Source organism: Lepeophtheirus salmonis, chromosome 5 (genome assembly GCF_016086655.4).
Source record: "Lepeophtheirus salmonis chromosome 5, UVic_Lsal_1.4, whole genome shotgun sequence".
Classification (NCBI taxonomy): domain Eukaryota; kingdom Metazoa; phylum Arthropoda; class Copepoda; order Siphonostomatoida; family Caligidae; genus Lepeophtheirus; species Lepeophtheirus salmonis.
Window position 1 is genome coordinate 23,108,734 of NC_052135.2, and position 20,723 is coordinate 23,129,456.

Genomic DNA, 20,723 nt, shown 5'->3' on the forward strand with positions numbered 1-20,723 from the left:
TTATAGCTGAGTTAACAAGTTATTAAATCATATTTAAAAAAATCAATCTTCTATTTATTTCCTTCATATATGTATATCATGACAGCTAACCTGCTCTTCTCTCAATACATTCTTCAAACTGTTGGGGTAGCATATTAATTTTGTTTATGATTTACAATTAGTATTGTGTCCGTCCTGATTTAGAACCGACCACTGTCCAGTCCAGTTCGGTCCCATCCAGTCCAATCAGACTTGTTAAAGAAGGTAAAATCGATTCCTTGGGACGTCGTATTATGAAAATATGAATATTTTTTGTAAGATAGCAACAATGATCTTAATACATATCTCATATATCTTATTTGGTTTAATAAACCATTGTCATTTTTTGGGAAAAATTCCAAGAACCGATAGGATTACTTCTAAGACTGGACTAGATTGAATAAATCAGGACCGATACAACACTATTTATTAGGGCTGGTACGGTACAGGGTTATACCGCAATTCGGTTCCATACTTCTCCTACTGTTCGGGATATACCATATATAATAACATAGTAAATATTTTGATATTATAAAATTTTCGACACTTCTGTTATTTTTTTTTTTAAATCAACAGATTTAGATAGTAATAATGACTTACAGACTGATAAAATATTTCACAATTGACCAAAATCCAATGGTATGGTTGAGGAATAACTTAAATATATTTATCAATGTTTCCAAGTTAGGCTCACGATGCCTCGCAACTATAGGTACATATGTATCAAACAAAATATCTAAAAAATTAAAAAAACTACTCTATTTCTATTTAAAATATATTTGACTATTATACTGTACCGAACCACGTACCGTAAAGGGTTTGCCTCACCTTGAAGCGAACCGTGGGTATAGCGGGCCATCCCAGCTTGACAGTATTTACAACCCTAACTTTATACAGAGAGACTTATCGGTGTATATACATACGTTAAATGTTGCTGGCGAGGATTTAATTTACAAAAAAATGCCGGAACATTGTTCAATTAATTAATTATGGGCCTACTACATGAAAGGTATTCGAAGGATTAGGTCTCAAATGCACTTCTCTTCTTTCATTTTTTAGAATACGAGTCATAATTATCAAATAAATTAAGGAATTGAAATGGGTCTATTGATAGATCCATGTTATAGGCATTCAAATGTGACTTGTCTATACATAGGAATAGGCACATCATATTCATTGTTGTTTTTTGAAAAACTCTTTCATTATCTACAGAGTATTTATGGTGTAGTTTAAGGTACTGAAGGAATGTGGGAAAAACTTGAGTATAAGGCCTGTTTTTGCTGTCATTATCGTTCCCTTGATGGCTCATAAACGATGATTTATGAGTCTTAAGACATACATACATATAAATAGAGTCACTCTCAGAAAGTATATAGTATTTGATATGTACGAGTATGTTACATAATCAAAAAATAACTATTTGTTATTATTCAATAAATGATGGATCAAAGTTCAAAGATGTACTCTAAGTAACTATTCCACAAATGAAATTTGATATTTACGTACTTCTACATAGTATGCCCATTTAAAATATGAGTACATATTAGAGTGGTTCATAAGAAACTTTGATTTGGAGAAGAAGTTCTCCAAATGCGGTGTAGTCAATAAATTTTTGACCAAACAATTCATTTTTCAAAATATCCCGGAAAACCGAGATTCTTCCCCAGATTTCCGTAAAGATACATTTTTTATTTCCAGCACTTTTCAAAATTAAGTAAAAATAATGGTCTTCATTGACAGTAAACGTAAAAAAAAAAAAAGGGTTGTACTATAACCTTTTATACTTTTCTATTTATTTCGTTGTAAGTGCTGTATCGTTCCGTATTTTAGAGATTTTAATGGAAATATGCCAGTTGTATCTAAAAATCAATATATACGAAAACTTTAGGTTATTTCTGTCTCATCTACAGAAGTATTTCTTGATCGTGCTCAAATTTTGTATTACCCTTTTTTAATAAAGAGAAACGGATTGAGACCTTGGGAGCACTACTTTTGGGAAAAAAGTTTTTTAAGGACCACTCTAATGTGTTTGTTCCACCTTTTAATAAAAACTCCGTAGAATCTAAAAATTCCTCCATCCACCACCTTTTACGTGAATTCCTTCCTAGATATTTACCTAATGTAATGAATTAATAGTAGAGAGTCCATTTTTGAAAATGCTGAGGGGATTGAGTGTGTGTGTATGTGTGAGAAGAGGGGAGGAGGGAAGTGGCCAGATGAACCACCTATTCAAGGACTTCTCAATATTAAATTTTTATTAACCGTGTATTCATACATATATATTTTGCAGACCGTCCAAGGACCCTTTAAAAGCACCAACATTTGAGTCAAGATTGTATTTTTTGTTTATTTAAACAAACAAATCATGTCCCTATTCTATTTCAATTTCAAAAGTGCCAAATTAAGTAACGCTGACTCACTCCGTATCACCTGTAGGAGGGAATTATCATTCAAATACATACAAACCATACATATCTACAACTACTCATTATAATATATCATCATTTATATAATAAGAAATAACTCACGCAGTTGATGAAGTTGCGAGACCCTTTTTAGAGTCTGTGAATTTCATATTATAAAAAGCTTGATTTTAATTTCTTATAGAAATAATTAGAAGTTCTTAGTAGTTAGAGTTGTGTTGGCTCTTATCTAAAATCGCAGTCCAGTCCCACTTGTTGATCCTTAAAAAAGTAAAATTGATCCCTTGTTATGTCGTTAAGGATGTTTTCCTCCTTTCATTGTTCAAGATTATAATGTTTAATGAAATAAATAATATAATAAAGTGATAATTAATGTTTACGTATAATACATTATAATTAGTGTTACTTGTAGATTCGATTAAAAAATATTCCGTTTTTTCTCTTATTTGATACATTTAGTATTCTTTTAATCAGAAAAGGGCATCTGTATGAAGTTTTTACTAACTTTTCGAGTGATATTACAAATTTTACTGAGCATTATTACTCAAATAGAGTTTTAATAATTAAAATTCAAGTAAAAGACAAATTTTTAATAAAATAATCTGCCGAGTTCGAGTAATTTTCCAAAAATTGACAACTTAAGTATGTAAAGTTGAGTTTCTTTCGAGTTTGAGTAATAGTCGAATCAAACACTAATTACAGGGTGCGGTTTTACAATTAAGAACTTTTGAGACCAGGACATAAACTTTTTTATTTCTTAAGTTAGTAAATATATTTACAAATCCATTTATATACAAATGTAGGAATCCTCCAGGAACCTAATCAATCCAACCACCCTCAGTCTCAACTATGGCCTCCATCCTGGCACAGAGCCTGCTGCACGCCTGGGGATATTTATTCATATTGTTCACAGCTTCAATAATGGAGGCTTTCAGAGAAGCCCAATTGTTGTGAGCACGCTTGTTGGACTCCCTCTCCATGACACCCTACACAAAAAAGTCTAAAGGATTGCAGTCCAGGGAGCTAGGGGCCACATTTCCTTAGACCAGAACATCTCCAAGTTGTCCAAAAGCCAATTTTGTAACAGATGGCTGGTATGAGTGGGTTCGCCGTATTGCTGGTACATATATGGTATTCCGACTGCAACCTGCAAAACTCCTTTGCAACTTTGTACACGGTGGCAGAGGACAACTTGAGAAAGTCGATGATCTCTTTGGACACACGGCCTGCACAGAGGGGGCAATGATCACTGTACGACGGTCGTACTCGGAGGACAATTTCAATGCTTTTTAAATAGAACTTATACAAAATTGTCTCCTAAATCTGATAAATTGGGTTTGAAAGCTGTACGACTAAGGATTTGTAAGGGCCGGTACAAAGACTCGTCTGAACCGAATCATTTGGGACTGACACAACACTACTTGTAAGTACTTAGTATATTCATACCTACATACTAATATTGAAAATCTGTCCAAGAATTTTTTTTTTTACCCGTTCAGTCTTAACTGCAATTTCCGACCGTAGAACGAAATTTAATCATTTTCAGAAAGTAGTAGATTTTTTCTGTCCCAATATATCCCCTATTCTATACAAATATGATTTATGTAACAAATTTAAATTCATATTACGAAATTGTAAGTCGACGTTCACCATTTTGAAGCACGCACGATGTCATCAACGATTCATTTTTAGAATCGTGAGACCGAATTTTTATTATTGAAGAATCTATACCGATTTTTTCTTTGGAACCGGTTCAGACCGAACTTTTTTAATGCACCAATTTGTTCCGTCCTATAAATATTATAAAATTCTCAGACCAGTCTAGGATTTTCAAACCGAAACACAACACTAATACATACATAGCTGGAATTATGTAGTATTTAACTTTGCTTTTATAAATACAAAGTAAATTTGTTAAATATAAATATTTTGCTATAAAACACAACATAAATCATTTCCTGTTTAAGGCATTGAAGTATGGGCTGTTTGTTGTAGAGAAGCAAAACCCTTTTTATTTATACCAAGTAAATAATATTCTGTTGTCATTATATTTTGTAAATCAAGTAACAGAATACCCCTCTCAAAGCCTTGCAATATTGAAATTCAATAAAATTCAACATCATGTGTTTACAACATTGAGCATACCAAAAAAGGAAGGGGGGAAGAAATTAATAATTTAATTAATTTTTTGCCAGGAAATACCTAATTAAAATATCTATTGGATTTTGTATGCACATACCTGCATATTTGATTTTATGAATATTTGATGTAATTTTTCGTAGTTCTGGATTAGATACTTCTCCTATTTGTAGGAAAATGGCCAATGACACGAGACCATTTGATTGATAGGAGGCTCTCGTATAATTATCATACAAGTCTGCATTGTAGCCATGGATTTGAATCTGAATGAAAGGGAGACGTCATGGTTATTAAAAACATAATATGAGATCTGTCAACACAAAAACAAAGTTAGAATTAATATTTTTTAAATTGAATCTTTATTATATTTGATCTAAAGTCAATTTATATTAACAAATTCTTAACATTCTTAAATATCTCAACTCACCCAATAAATTTGAATGCAAAACCTATAATTGATCAAAGTATTGAAGTGTATGCATATATTATTTTCAAAAAATTAATTGAGACATTTTTCTCTTTCTGGATTTTTTTTCAAGATTATTTTTGTGTTAACTCGCAATATATCTTAAAATCTTTTTTACCTCTCCAACATATGTTTCCCCATTAAGTAAATGCTCCGAACCCGATTCATCGTTATTACCAAAATGAAGGGAAATTGAATATATGGGATAATTGTAGAAAACAGGACCTTCACTGATGTTGACCATAGGCTTTTGGTCCAATTTAAAGTTGACTCCATGTCCAGTGTTAACCAATTCACCCTCAATCTATTTAAAGTGTAAATATTATTACAGTAATTTAAGTGCTATAATTACCACTACAGGATAGTGGCGAAGGAATGCATTTGGGGCTAATTATATAATAGGGACGTCATAGTCTCGCAACCTTACAATTTTATTATTGAACTATTATGCTTAGCCTACAAAGTGGGGGACCAATGGCCCCTAAGGTTACGTTGTCACTGGTCAAGGGACCCGAAAATCTAATATTTTTTCAAGTAATAGTATTTATTGGAACTATTAATGATGACTTCATCCATAGTCACTCAAATCAGTCCCTTTCCTCCAATACAAATACCATGATTACGGTACTGAACTTTAAAGTATGAGTTACATATTTGTGGCATCCTTTTTGCAGTTTACTAATTGATTTCATTTCCATAGGCAGTTTCAATTAAATATAATGATGTGGCTTATCCAACTTAAGTAAATATGACTCAAAAGAAAAGGATTCATGAACAATCAAGCCAAAAAATACACTTTATATAATTTAAAATTATATTTTCGTTATATCATCCTTGATAAAGCAATTTTTCCTATAACCTATGTACAACATTAAACCTATTAAAATTTCTTTAACTCTCGAGTGAATTAATTTAATACAAAAAGGCAAGTACAATTTTCTGTTTCTGAAATCGTATTTGCAGAATTAGAAAGTAAAATTCTATCTCATTTGCCAATTCATGAAATCATTGATCAATAATGATTTATAACGGATCCTTTTTACCCATTTTCATAAGATTCTAATTTTAATCTTTAAAATAAAAAGACTAAACATGAAGTATACATAATCTGTATGAAGTCTATTAAGATCTTTTTATGCATCATCTAGCTAAGAAGTAGCAAAATGTGGATATGGGACTGGTGCACCATTCAAAGTAAATTGTTTTGCACTCTGAATTATATGATCTGTGATTTTCTTTAGAGGGATTTCAATTTATTTTCAAGCATGGTAGTAATTATCCCTAGCTTCACATAGACGAGTATATGTATGTAGCTTGTTGCCAGAGGCACTATTCATTCAATTTATGTGTGTACTTTTCTGAAGCCAAAGTACAGATTTAATGAGATTAAATTGCTGAATAACAGTTAACCATATTTTAAATACTTAGTTTTATCTACTCTTGGTAATCCAAACAAATGTAAATATATTTAATAATAGTTCGCCAATGTACATATTATACTCAGCGTAGGGTAATAGTACTTGGTTGAGTTATACACACGTTACTTATTATATATTCCTCCCTCTAAAAGTATCTTAATTATACCACTTTACTTTATATTACTTAATCTTCGATATCCCCTTAAGTGATTACCAACTGCTACAATCAATTCGACGAGCTTCTGCATTGAATCAGGTGAGTATTTGTAAATTTATATACAGTCATAGTCTTTAAAAACTTCTTTTTACTACATTTTCTATATTAGTATTCTTTTAAATCTTTGAATATTTGTGGTACTGGATCCTCTGAATAAAAATAGAAATTATAGTTTTTTTTAGACATTTATAATAATAAAGTAGTAGTTTCTTTCTAACTTTGCTCCGTTGAATTGATAATTTTAAATTATTATTCACTAATAACTCAAAAAAATATTTCCTGAATTACGTACAGTTTATAATTTTGTATTTGTACAAATAGTACAACATAGCAGTAGTCTTTTTAATTTTTCAAATTTAAATTTTTTTAGTTTAAAAAATAACTCAAGAATTTTACATTATATTAGATATGAACTTATAGTCCATTAAAATAACATTGTAACAATATTTGACTCTTTGATTTTTTGTCTTCTCACGGCATTAAGACATTTTACTAATAACTTAAGTAATGACTGATTCAATTCAGTATTATATAATAAGTTATTACATATTACTAAATTGAAAAGTAATTTCGTTACATAACTCCTTACTTCTTTAGGAAAGTAATGTTGTTACACTATTAGTTCCTAGAAAAGTAATATATTACTAAACAACGCGATACTACCCAACATTGATTACATACAATATCCATTATGTATTTATATGAGGGTCAATTGTGATCGAAAGTATCAGGATTACTCTGACTATCAATTGATTAAACATGGAGTTCTTTACTCTGCGATATACATATCCCTTGATTCTTACGCGTAACCGGATCCGAGACCAATATGGGATGACAAAATTACTTTCAAAAAATGAAACTATACATCCAAATTACCTCAAAAAAATTATTTTTCATATTTCAGAAAAGATATCAACATTTTTAAATTAATTTTGAACAATAAAAAAAATAAACAAACTATGTCCTATATAATGTCAATAAAAAATAACGCCATCCAAAAAATTTTACATGCCCCCAACATTCTGTTAAAAATTGTCAAATTTTACAAGAAAAAACAAAAAAACTCCTATGTAAGGCCAAGCCCTGGTTGTAACTCGTTAAAATAAACAAGGTGACTTACTCATGAGTCATGATTATTTGATATGTTTTTTCCCACTCGAATAGACGAAAAGTTCATCTTTGATGAATTTTTTTAAATCCATGAAAGATATTTTCAGAGACGAAATGAGATCATAAAATAATAAAAAGCCCAAAACATTATTATAATTATGGTTTAAATTTTAAATCAATTTTCATATATTAAAAACACAATAATCACTGGACAGACTGCCCTATAATTAGATACACATATACATTGTGGATACAGTTATTTACTAGTGTTGAGACTCGGTTCAAGATCGATTTTCTTAATATTCCGGTCTTACTTTTAAGAATTCGACATAAATATTGGTGATATTCACTTGGTTCCCGACTATGGATAGAAAATGATTTCATGGAAGCGATGTTTGCTTCATTGAAATCATCCTCAGAGCCATTATTATCATGAGCAAAGATAATATGTGGATTTTATCCTTAGATAAATATTGTGGATGTTTGAGCTGTAGACTTCAGTCGACAAATATAATAATAATAAACCATCTCAACTACGGAAATTAATAATTTATTCAACTTTTACTGACTTTGATGCAAAGAAAAAAATATTTATTATATATTATCTTTGTTCTGATGGTGTAATAAAAAGTTGACTAATCAACTACTTACCTTAAGCTTACATTGAAATTATAATACCCTTAACATCCTTAGTCATAGTTACTGTTCATTGTAGCAGATTGAAGATTTTAAGCTTCTACAGAACTGTCAATCGAAATCCATTTCTTGCATCTATGTGTTTCTTTCTCTAAGGTTTTACTCTATGACAATGATAGATGTGCACATTAATGCACATTAACATAAAAATATTTTTTAGATACTTGATTTAGAATCTTATATTCTTTAGAAATAAAAAAAACACACACACGTGGGCTTTTGGAAAGTGCCGCCAATAGCTCCCCCCAAAAACGTCACTGATCGTACTAAACTTCATCAAAAGTTCCGTAAAATAATACTTTAGACCGGAGTATCTATATGAAGCAAATCAAGACCATTTAAATCCCACTAAAAATAATTATTATGATATTAATTCGGTCCAAAATTTCTGGACTGAATCGCAACACTATTATTTTGGGATTCAACAATGCTTGAACATACATTACAAAAGAAACTATAAATGAATGTCATTAAATATATGTTTTAGTCTTGAAACATACTCCTACGACAATTTTTTTGGTTCGGGCTTGAATTATTTTTTTCTTTACCGGTATTTCATTCCAAACAGTGAGCTTCGACCTTAGAAGAAAATTTAGTCGGATTGATTTTTCCTGGTCTCAATCTATATACCGTTTTTCTTCCCTATCCTGATTTATAATTTATAGAAATATGATTTATGCAATACATTAATTATCATATTAGACGTAATTTAAACGAAGGTCACAATTTTGAAACACGTTAAAATGACGTCATCAATAAGTCTTCCATGGTCTGAATCGACTTACACCGAATTTTAAATGAGATACAACAAAGTTCGATTTTTTTGTAAGTCCGATCCAGACTGATTTTTTTTGGGACCTATCTAGACCGCTCCTGATCGAATTTCTATAATGAACTGAATTAAGTTGTTCCACTATAGATCATAACAGTGTCAGACCGGTCTAGAATTTGTAGACCAAAACCTAACACTAATATATATACATATTTTAAAATGAGGATACCTTTTCTTCGTTGATGCTAACATCCCTCAGATAAGGATCATAGATGATTTTTTGTGTGTCAATGTTAATAGGTGACTGCATTTTTCCTTGATGACAAAGACTCCAATCCGGATTAATGAGTCCCCAAAATGAGGCTCCTAAAAATATGTATAAATATATTTGCATATTAATAAGTAGATATTTATGTTAAAAATATTGGGTACATATTATTTCGTAATCAGTTTTTGCTTTAAAATGTAGATTGACCTTGAAATGAATCCACGTATGTATTTAGAGCCTAGAAACCATTCATTGAACCCTCCGAAAAAATGAATAAGAAATACAGAATAGTATATATTAACGGGTATCTTACCTGATATCCCCTCATAGGTCCACCACTGCTCCCAGCTCACTCCAACTGAATGCACTTTTAGAAGAAAAAATAAAATTAGGTTTATTAATGTCTGTACATATTATGTGTTTTTTCTCATTCAAATAAATATTAGTGATATTTAATAAAATACTGATTATAATATACTTTTTGGCAAAATAATATGCCTTACCTTGTCAAGTCTAGTATTAAGATCCATTATTGCAATAATATGTGTAAATGTGTAATGTACTACTTAAAAACAATTTTGAGGATTACATACAACAAATACCATAAAATGATTGTATTATTTGTAAATGATCGAAGGTCAAAAATAATTTTATTGAATAAAAACAAATTGTACAATGTTGTTGTAAGTTTTTAGAACGGTATATTTATATGTTTTTTGAGTCATTAAAATAGTTTTGACATAAGTCTAAAGTAATTAAGTTAAAGGATGTATTAATAGATATGTACATTGTATAGACTATATCTATTATATTTTGAAGGTTCGTGCGATCTTTGGCACAATGCGAGTCTTTTATAAACTCTACAAAGAATTAATTATCTTGCAAATTACTTCTTCTTCGTTGTTAGAAGATAAGGCTACTCTATCCATGATAGGAATAACTTGGATTTGACAAGCAGGGTAATGTTGAGCAAAAGGGATTATAATCTTTTAGTCTCACTTAGATATGATCCCCGTATCGTATCAAGGGAAAATGGACGTAAATGACGGAGTTACTCAACTTAAATAAACATTGACATTGCATTATGTTCTCAATTGTCCATTTTTCTTCTTCATTTCCTCTTATCAATATTCTGATTGTTGATGGATTAGACTAAAATTAAACTCGTCTTAAACTACGTAGGAGATGAATTTTTTTAGGGGACAAAAAAATTGGCCCAACTTTGGGTACTAGGATTTAAAAAAAATCTTGATTAACTTTTTTATATAGAAAAGACGGAATATTGCTAGTTTTGCCTAATATATTTTGGCTAACTACATACCAACTGAATTTATAGGAAAGATACAAAGAGAGTGATATATATCCTCCACTCTTAGTCACTTTTTTCTAAACTAACCGTTTTGTTCATGGAGTTGTCGGAAATTAACATTTATTGCTACATACTCTTGATGAATTATAATCACATCTCCTTTTCTGTTAAATCATTAGATGATAATGCCACTTTAATGAATGTACCAATGGGAGTGCAAAAAGTGTTTTATTATGACGTCAGGTAATGAGATGTGTGCAACAACACAATAGTCATTCCAGGAAATGTTTCAACAGGTCTGGCAGGGCTGATTGTCCTATTAACAATCCGTTAGCCATGAGATTAAATCATCATCATTTCTATCTCATTACTATTATCTACATAATACATTCTAAATTTTTAGAGGTCTTGGAAATTCAATAGAATTTGAAGAATAAAGATTTGGACTTCTTTAAAAAATCCCTTTCACGTATGTAGTTCATTTTTTTCCAGTATGTATTTTAGATACGAATTTTGTAATGTTAAACAATTTATTTTATAAATCTATATACCTATTTTGATTGCAAAGTTTTCATTCAAATATTTTTAAAATGAGAGCCTCAATGTGTCTCTCTATGTATATAAAGTAATTTTTCTTCTTCAAAATCTGACATACGTATTTGTGTTGAGACTTGATTCAAGATCGAGTTTTTTTAGTTTCTGTCTTTAGTGATTTCTTCTACACAGATTTGTACTGATATTTCAATCCATACCACAATCTCAGTCCTCGAATCAAATTTTAATGGTTTTTAAATTATGGACGAATTTGTTTGGTCTCAATGTATGGATTGGTATTTTTCTGTCTCCATCAAGTCCCCAATTTTCTCCCCAATCCTGATTTATGAATTGAACAAATATGATTTATGCAACACATTAAAACTAATCCTGAATAAGTTTTGCGAAATGGGGCAAATAATATATTTATATATGACTACTGGATAACTATGCACACTGTACATATGTATGACCACAGAAAGGATTTAATCTATTACAAAATATGCCCATCTACTTTTGTTGTTGTTGAAATCCTCTGGCTATCATTATCTCATACATATCTCTGTAGTGTATCTACATATTAGTAATGTGGTTCTCAAAATTGGTTTTGGTCTCCAAGTCATTTTTTTGAAAGTCTTGGTGTCGCAGGAGGGGTTGACCGGCTCAGCTCTTTATGTTATTCAGGTGACATTTAATGTTTTTTTTTATTGTTCAGGATAAATTGAGATTTTTTTTTGTTTGGGTACAAAATTTAAAAAATATCACTTTATGACAATATTTAAAAGAAGAAAATAATATTTGGAATTTCTGCTTTATTTGCCAAAAACAAAACAAAAATTGAGAACATGAATTTCACTTTTTTACATCTATTATGCGATACATATAGAATATTCACAAAAAAAAAAAAAAAAAAAAAATCAACTGTAAACTATTAAATATTTTGACAACATACTTTTATTTTTTAACAATTTTATTATTACACCTTCTTTTGCAAAGAATATAGAAATTTAACAAAAAAATTTGTATTTCTTTGCGTCGTCTCTGTTATCAAGACCAAAACCAAAGTAACTAGATTACATTTTTCTTGTAATTGTGATCTTGACTTAGTTTCAATTCCTCAAAGTGCCCTTGACCTTGAGAACACAACACTATTACCAAAATATATATCTTTGTATTTAAAATCCAAACCTTACCTGCATAGTAATCAAAAATTTCAATAGGATACCAACAACATTAAAAATATATATTTAGTTTAAAAATCCTGGGAAAAATAAACTTCCTTACAATTCCTCATTATTAAAAATATAATGTTAATACATATATAATTTATGTGAATGTGTTAATTATGTAGTCCATTCATATATATTATTTGTAAGTAAGACAACATTTTTTTCGCCTTAATGAAACGTTCAAGTACTATTAAATAAAGGATTTAAGTCCAAAAAAAAAAAAAAAAACTAACAATAATAACTGAAGGTCTACACTAAAATTGTTATATTATTTTTTCATGTGGAAACTTGTTTTCTCAAGGGTTGTATTTAGCTATATATTAGACGTTATGAGGTTTGTATATCTTAAATATTTTTTAGCGTTCGAGTTTTTTTGTATGATGAGAAAAGACTGTATAAATTCTAGTGAGTGTAAGTCAAAAAGAAAATCAACTTTGATAGACAACTTATTATCTGCTGACAGAGACCACTATAGATGAAATAATAAAATAATGGAAGAGAGAGGGCGGGCTACTTTTTCTATTTGCTATATGTGAATAGGTGTCTGTAAAGCTGTTCTAATTATTCTTTCATTTTTGAAGGGGAGCATAATAAGTATAAAGTAATCACAAGTGAGTGAAAGACAAAAGGTAAGATTGAGAATTTGTTGTGGACTTAAAAGTTTTTGTCCTTGTTGGATTCAGTGTAGGATTGAGGATCGATATTACTGTAATTCCTGGACCCTATCATTGCTGGAAACAAAGTGGGGTTTCTGCTTATTTTCTTCATCTCACAACTGCTTGTAGATAATTTAATGAAACGTCATAGCAGCTAAGCTGTTTTCTCCAAATATTATTCAAATTATCAGGGTGACTGTGTTAATTTTTGGTTTCTATTTTAGCATAGTAGCCGATAATATTATTTTCATACTTGATGCAGACAAATAACTTTTAAACTTTTTTAAATGTATGCACACGAGGATATTGACAACTTACTAGTTATAATCATTATTTCATTCTTGAGTAGAGAAGATATAAGGATAAAGTGAAACCAGGAGTTGTGTACTCATCAATGATGGAAAATAGCGCAGATGAGTTATAAGTCTATGTATTTTTGAACTCAGAGTAAAATTCAGGATCAAAAACAGAGTCATTCCTGTCTATGTCCCTGTTTTTGTTTGATCCCTTGTGTAACAGCTAATTGAATCAAACGCCATGACAGATATGCTGCTCTCCTCTCCAACATTCTTCACTTCGTCAGGGTTACCATGTTCATTTTTGGTGGTTTTTTTAGATACAAAAATGCTTTCAATTTACAAGCCTAGGTATTATTTACTTTCTGAGTTAATTTATAAGAAATTTTTAGAACCTGTATGATTAAGAGGTGTTCAAGGAATCCCAGAGTGTTTGTCTGTTATTTTTATTTAAAGAAAATCTATTTTAAGCTCCTTAGATAAGACAATCCCTTTTCAGCATTCATATAATAGATCTACCTATGTACAATATAGACTATGTGTATATGTTAGAACAATACTCAAAGCTAAAATAAACAATTCAAAATTTTGAATAGACAAATTATAATTTTTATTTATTTACTTTATATGAAGCCTTTGTCATAAGAATAAATAATATAATATCAACATGAATATATGCATACACATGGCTAAATGTATATTTGTGATAATATCAGTCCTGTAACCAGACTTATATCAAAGTAGAGGTATTTTTTAACAACTTTTTTTTTATAAAATTTGATATTCTTTTTACATATTAGACCCCCTCGACGTAGGTCTGAGGGGATTTAAAAATAAACGATTAATAAGCACAATAATTTAGAATGCAGTTTTAGTAGAATACAATTTATATTTTGACAGAAATAGAGTTTAAAATTATAAGCCCTTTCGGTATGTAAAAAAACAAACGAAAATGATATGGAAACCCAGACCAATTAAAGAATGTTTTGGGGAGATTAAAGCTTTAAGACATAGTAGCCAAACGCACATATTAGCTGGAGCTGGTTGTGGTGTTATTTTTTCTTATTAGTCAAGATGTCGTTTTTTATGATAACACGGATGATGTTATCATATCACTTTTTGTCTTTTTGCCTTATGGGACATGTAGCTTTTTCTTCCTTTCGCAGTATTTACCTTGTTAATTTAGTTAAGGGGTGAATTCATGGAGGCTGTATTCCTAGTTTTGGTGATTTAGATATTCAACAACCGTAGTGGACAATAAATAATGTGTCGATACGACTTCTACCTTATATAAATATTGATCGCGTGGGTTTGGTTTCGCTACTTTGTTTTCAGGGTTTAGGGGAGAGGAGGTTAGCCGGATGGTGTTTTATTACATTCGCTGCAAGAAACTTACAGAGGAATGAAATAAACACAAATCTCACTCCGTATCTAGCAAGGACAAATGCACAAGAACTACTCCTTTGTCGATTATCAACTCTACTTCAAGTCCAAGAAGGACTTAAAACTTTAAAAAAAGAGCACAAATACTTGTAATTACACTTTATACTTAGATGTTTTCTCCTCAAAAGTGGAAGAATAACGATAAAACACTGTTCAGATTGCCAACTTTAAAAAAACTCGCGCTCTTGTATATGTTTAGAATTTACAAATCTACCCATAAACATCGTTTGGAAGGGGACAACACCCCTTAGTGCCCTTCCATAGCTACGGCACTAGATAATATTGTGAACTTTCAACCTGCTTTGAGCTGAAAGAAAAAAAATATTTAAAAACTGACTAGAACCTTCGAGGAGGGATAAAAAGGTCATTGTATAGATTCCAACGAAGAAGTTTAAGGTATGTGATATTTATTTAAATGTTTTACATCTTTGCATATTACTTATTAAGACAACGTGATCTAGAGGGACCGATTTATTCAAGTGAAACAAGGCTTACATGAGATATTAATGATGACTTTAAAGAAATTTAATTTAATTTGTTTTTTGTGAATAATTTTTTAATTTATTTAATGGGAAAAAGTATACATAAAATGTCTACATAATATATTTAATTACTAATCCTTTACATTCATATTAACCGTGACTGAGTTATTAACCGTACCTAAGACCATAAGATAATAATTCTTCAGTAGAGGCCTGTCAACATGAGGTAGGGTAAGGGTTAGACCACCCAATATTTATCCTGAGTATAAAGATGGATGTCTCTAAGCAACATAAAAGAGTGTTATTCACTTAACAATTTGTCAAATATTATATTCAACACATCATAAAATTAATTTAATAATTCATTATGGCGAAGGGAATCAACGCCTAAATGTCATCTTGTACATATCAAGAAGGGTCGTTGAAGGTAAGTAATAGTGTTGAGACTCTATCCGAAACCGATTTTTTTGGTTCAGTCTTATGTATTATTTTCTAGATCGACTTTGACGGATATTTCGGTTCATACCTCAAAATCAGACCGTTGACTGAAATTTAATCATTTTCAAATCGTGGACCGACTTTTTCGATCTCAATCTACAGATCGATTATTTTTGGTCTCATTGTATTCCCCCCCCCCCTATTTATGCTTTATGTGTTGTGCATATATTATTTTTTTTAATGTGCCGATGTATACAATTTTGAAACAAATATACCGTCATCAATAATTCATTTATAGAGTCGATCCAGAGCGAATTTTATAAGAGACCCATTTTTTGTAAGGCCAATCCAGAGCGAATTTTTCTTTGATATCGGTTCAGACCAAACTTCTTTAAAGGATCAAATTAGTTGGGTCAACTAAAAAGCATAACGTGGTCTCAGATCGGTCTAGGATTTTCAGACTGAAACACAACACTAGTAAGCATATACATTTTCTTTTAAAATGTCATGGCTTATGACATCCTCCATGATGATGATGATGAAATCCATATTGCCCAAGTAAAGGCAGACATAAATCCAACACAATAGACAGTGAATGATCATTTCAATCAATTGTAATTTGTTAAGTTAAGGTCATATTATTTAAGGGAATTTAGATTATGTTAACTTTTTACTTTGTGGAGGATTTCATTTTGAGGGATATGAGAAAGAACTAAATTGTACATCCATAAAGTCACCTTCAATTGTGTGGGATAATATCCCAAATATTTTATATTTAAAAATACAAAAATAATTTGCAAATAAAATTTAAAGGCCCATTTTGCAGATATCAACATATATTATACATACATAATATACGTAGAGGCTGATTTCATACTGTTAAAATGCCACACCATTTTATATTTCATCATCAAACTAGGAACAGAGTTTTTGGAGTGAACATGATTGCATCACCAATTGTCTGTGAGGCATTTACATACATATTATATTAATTTCTAAAAAAACCTATGTAGAAATTAAATCTTATTGTGCCTCTCAAGCTACATGCGCAGAAAAAGTGGATGAAATACTCAAGAATATAACATTTATTATAGTTATGTAGGTACCCATATGTATTTATAGGCATAACCTTAACTATATTTAATCCTTTTGCCATGAGCTGAATTGCATTTTTTCATCATATTTTTTGATAGGTGTGGAGAAAATAACGAGTAAGACTTGTACTAAAAAAAAAAACAACAAAGAAACATTAGTTTATTTATTCTCATTACGAATAGACTATTGGATGCTTCATTGTTTCACATATTTAGCACATATTTTAAGTTGGCCAAGATGAAAAAAAATGTAAAAGACCTCTAAAGGATGTCAGGAAGTGGAGGACAAAATTTAAAGAGGGATACAAAGTTCTTGTTAAGTTTGGAGAAGAGTATAAAGGAGGATCCCACTAAGTCGATACACGGTCTCGCCAATGACTTACTCTGGCTCCTAGGACTATCAAAAGGGCTATGTTGCACCACTTGTGATTAGTTTCTTTTACAATTACCCCACGCCACCTTTTGAAAGAGGACATGAAAATCAGGATGCTCGAGAGGTGCAAGAAAATCCTAACATTGATAAATGTAAATTGGTCAATTCTGAAAATTTTCAGGGGCAAGAAGATATTCACAGTTAACCAATTCCGCAACCGCTAAAAACGACTGTTGGCTTGCGGAAACAAAAGAAGAGGTCCAAGGGATTTACTACACCAAATATCTGGCATATAAAATGGTCCTCAGCGTTGTGGTCTCTGATAGAAAGAAGATCCCTCCGTTCTTTTTCAAATCAAGACCAAAAAACAGACAAGAGACCTCCTATAATATGGTTAGGTACACCCTCTTTTCATAGCTGAAGACCAAATATCAGGAAAGAACTATGTCTGGACTCAGGACGGCGTCCCCTCTCACACGTTCACCGTCCACACGTTGAAAATATCATTAAGATCATGAAAAATATCGAGATATACCGCCATGTTAGAAGTCCAGTAGCTGAACACTGATCATAAAACTGTTTTGAACCATTTACAGAAGGCTGGATACAAGAAAAATTGGTGAATAGGAGAAGAATCGTATTTCATCAAGACAACACCAGGCCGTGCACATCTTTTATGACGTAAAGGAGGTGCTAGGAGCTCGGATGGGAAGTTCTTATGCATCCACCCTGCAGTTTGAACTTAGAACTAAGCGATTATTGCCTATTCCTGTCTGTGGCCAGCAGGCTTGGGAGAACACATTTGGCCTCAATACAATTTCATTCGAATCGACCCACGTCGATAATATTTCGTGACAACAAAATACTAGAACCGACGATAAAAATAATCATAGTGTTTTTTTATAGAAAAAATCTTGTATAAAAAAACGCCAACATAATTTTTTTTAACAATAAGAAATATAAAAATCTTGTATAAAAACGCCAACATACATTTAAAATAAGTGAACAAACAAATATTTAAAAAGAAAATACAACTCAATAATTCTTTAAATTTTAATTATGGTAAATTTTTTGGTTACTTGAAGTTGAAATGTCTCTTATTGATAAATCTACAAAATACTATTCTGGATCACAAAGAAATGCATTGTGCACTTATTTTTTCATTTAAATTATAATAGTTTAAGATGATGAACGGAAAACAGTAGGACCATATCGATTCTTAAATTTTAATGATGCTAACGCCGTCCCAAAAACAATCTTTGAGAAAATTAAGTCAAAATAAATCAAATTTGTATAATTTTAGTATGGCTAATTTAGACTTGAATTAGGCCTAAGTACAGAATAATGAGAAAATATTCACGTGTTTCAAAGATATTTAAAGTTGTAGGGAAATAATTCAAATGGTAAATCGATATACTTTACTATAACATTAGTGAAAATGATGCATTCTAGAGGGTGCTTTAAAATTTGGGGCCTTTTCAAGAATTGGAGACAGGAACAAGATAGGACTAGACCGACAATTAAGTCCTAAATTAAGAACCGATACAACCCTTGATAGCAGAGATAATTGTGACTAGAATACTACATTATATACATATATTAAATACAACAACTATGATCCACCATTTTGTCAAAGTATAAAGTACCATTCTGAAACCATATTTGGCAATGTACGAGTAACAACGGTACACACTAACACGTTGATAAACCTGTCACATGAGGAGGAATAATTTGAAAATCAGACACAACTACTTTATACCTTGTCCATCAAATAGGGAATTTGAAGGAGTAGAAACAAAACAAAATAATTACTGTTTTTTACATGCCTAGTTCATAGGAATGATGACTTTATAATCATTTGATGAATTTATATATTATGCGAAATATTTAACTGTTTTAGAAGAAGAAGTAAGGAATACTCAAAATAGTTGCAACATATTTTGTTTTGGGCTTTATTACTCATAGGGGGACTTATAAATTAAGAGAATTAGACTAAGTAATCATTTTTTGAAAAATAAATCAATTGACCTTTTAAGGTGTTGAATTAATTATTAGCATGTGTTTCAAAGAAAAATTCGCTCTGACTCGGACTCATTTATAATTGGATCCAAAAAATCCATCCACGTTCGTGATCGACGGTCTCATACTGAGATCCATACCAAAATATTGGTCAAAAATGTTTCAAAAAATCATTTAAGAACAAATTTAATCAAATCGGACTTTTACCAAGTCAATACACTATTAATGATTAACTTTTAATTTATCATAGCAAATAAAAAATATATTAAGATTTTTATAATAAATCTATTATTATTGTGGTATAAATTCAATATATCAAATATTAAAGAAAAATAAGCAATACAAGGAAAATTACAACACTTGCTTGAACTTATCATCACAATTGCGTCGTATTATGTTATAATATTTAAAACTTATCTTCAATAATTGAGTTTTGATTTGTGATAAAACTGTATATACTCGTATGTATCAATTGATAGAAAAAGGAACAATAAATCAAATTATATTTGAAAACTGACTTTTTTCTGATCGTGTCAATATCTCAAATTTTCTTTTATTAGTAAGTTTTAAATTGAAAGGAAAATACTCAATAATTAAAATAGTATCCCTAATTTATAGCTAAGAAAAAAAAACTGACTTTATTTTAACGAAAATATCCCTTCTCCACAAAGCTACTTCTACTCTTCAAAATTAATTTTTATCCTATATCTCAAAGAAAAGTTGAGTATTATACAACCATTTTTTGTTTTTTTTGGCTCTAGCTTTTCTGATATTTGGGGAAAAGGGGCATATTTTATTCTATACAATCCTGATTTCGATCAAGGATCGCAAATAATGAAGAAGTGGTTAATAAGGACAATATATCTTACCTATAAGGGAACTAAGAGTGAGGAAGAATGTCAGACATGGGTAAGCAACAATGGATTTCGACTTTGTCAAATCTTCACTCCTCATTTTCGTTAGATTTAATTTATTTCTATTCAAAAAAAAGGAATGTTCACATTAGAAGATGCTTTTATTCACAATACAAGACTTTAAAAAAAAAATCAAAGAACCAATTCATTCTCTTTACCCCCCCACTCCTTCACCGGGGAGCTTTATTTTCCCCTCCGCTTTTCCCATTTTTTATCGTCCGTTTTTCTCTTAAGTAGTATGGTGTACAACCAAAAATAAAAAAGTAGGCGCAACGTAGTTAAGGAGTGCTTTCCGCAGAAATGGGGGGAAAAGTTGATAGAATTCGCGAGACTTTAACGCCTAAAAAATAAAATAGTTTTGCGGGAAATAAATAAATTATTATAGTTGTCTGTAAAATATTTTTGTAAA

General features: G+C 30.5%; 1 protein-coding gene across 1 annotated transcript in view; it reads right to left on the bottom strand.

Moving 5' to 3' along the window:
* The window catches only part of LOC121118795 (carbonic anhydrase-related protein 10), a 39,078-nt gene extending 18,630 nt beyond the window's left edge, over positions 1 to 20,448 (bottom strand). Inside the window, exons 1-5 of the mRNA XM_040713379.2 lie at positions 20,270 to 20,448; positions 9,841 to 9,894; positions 9,489 to 9,625; positions 5,165 to 5,350; positions 4,681 to 4,843 (exon numbers count right to left, since the gene is read on the bottom strand). Of these exons, the coding sequence (XP_040569313.1) occupies positions 4,681 to 4,843; positions 5,165 to 5,350; positions 9,489 to 9,625; positions 9,841 to 9,894; positions 20,270 to 20,354 (625 nt within the window). The 5' untranslated portion in view covers positions 20,355 to 20,448. The remainder of the gene's footprint in view (positions 1 to 4,680; positions 4,844 to 5,164; positions 5,351 to 9,488; positions 9,626 to 9,840; positions 9,895 to 20,269) is intronic.
* Positions 20,449 to 20,723: the final 275 nt, after the last annotated feature.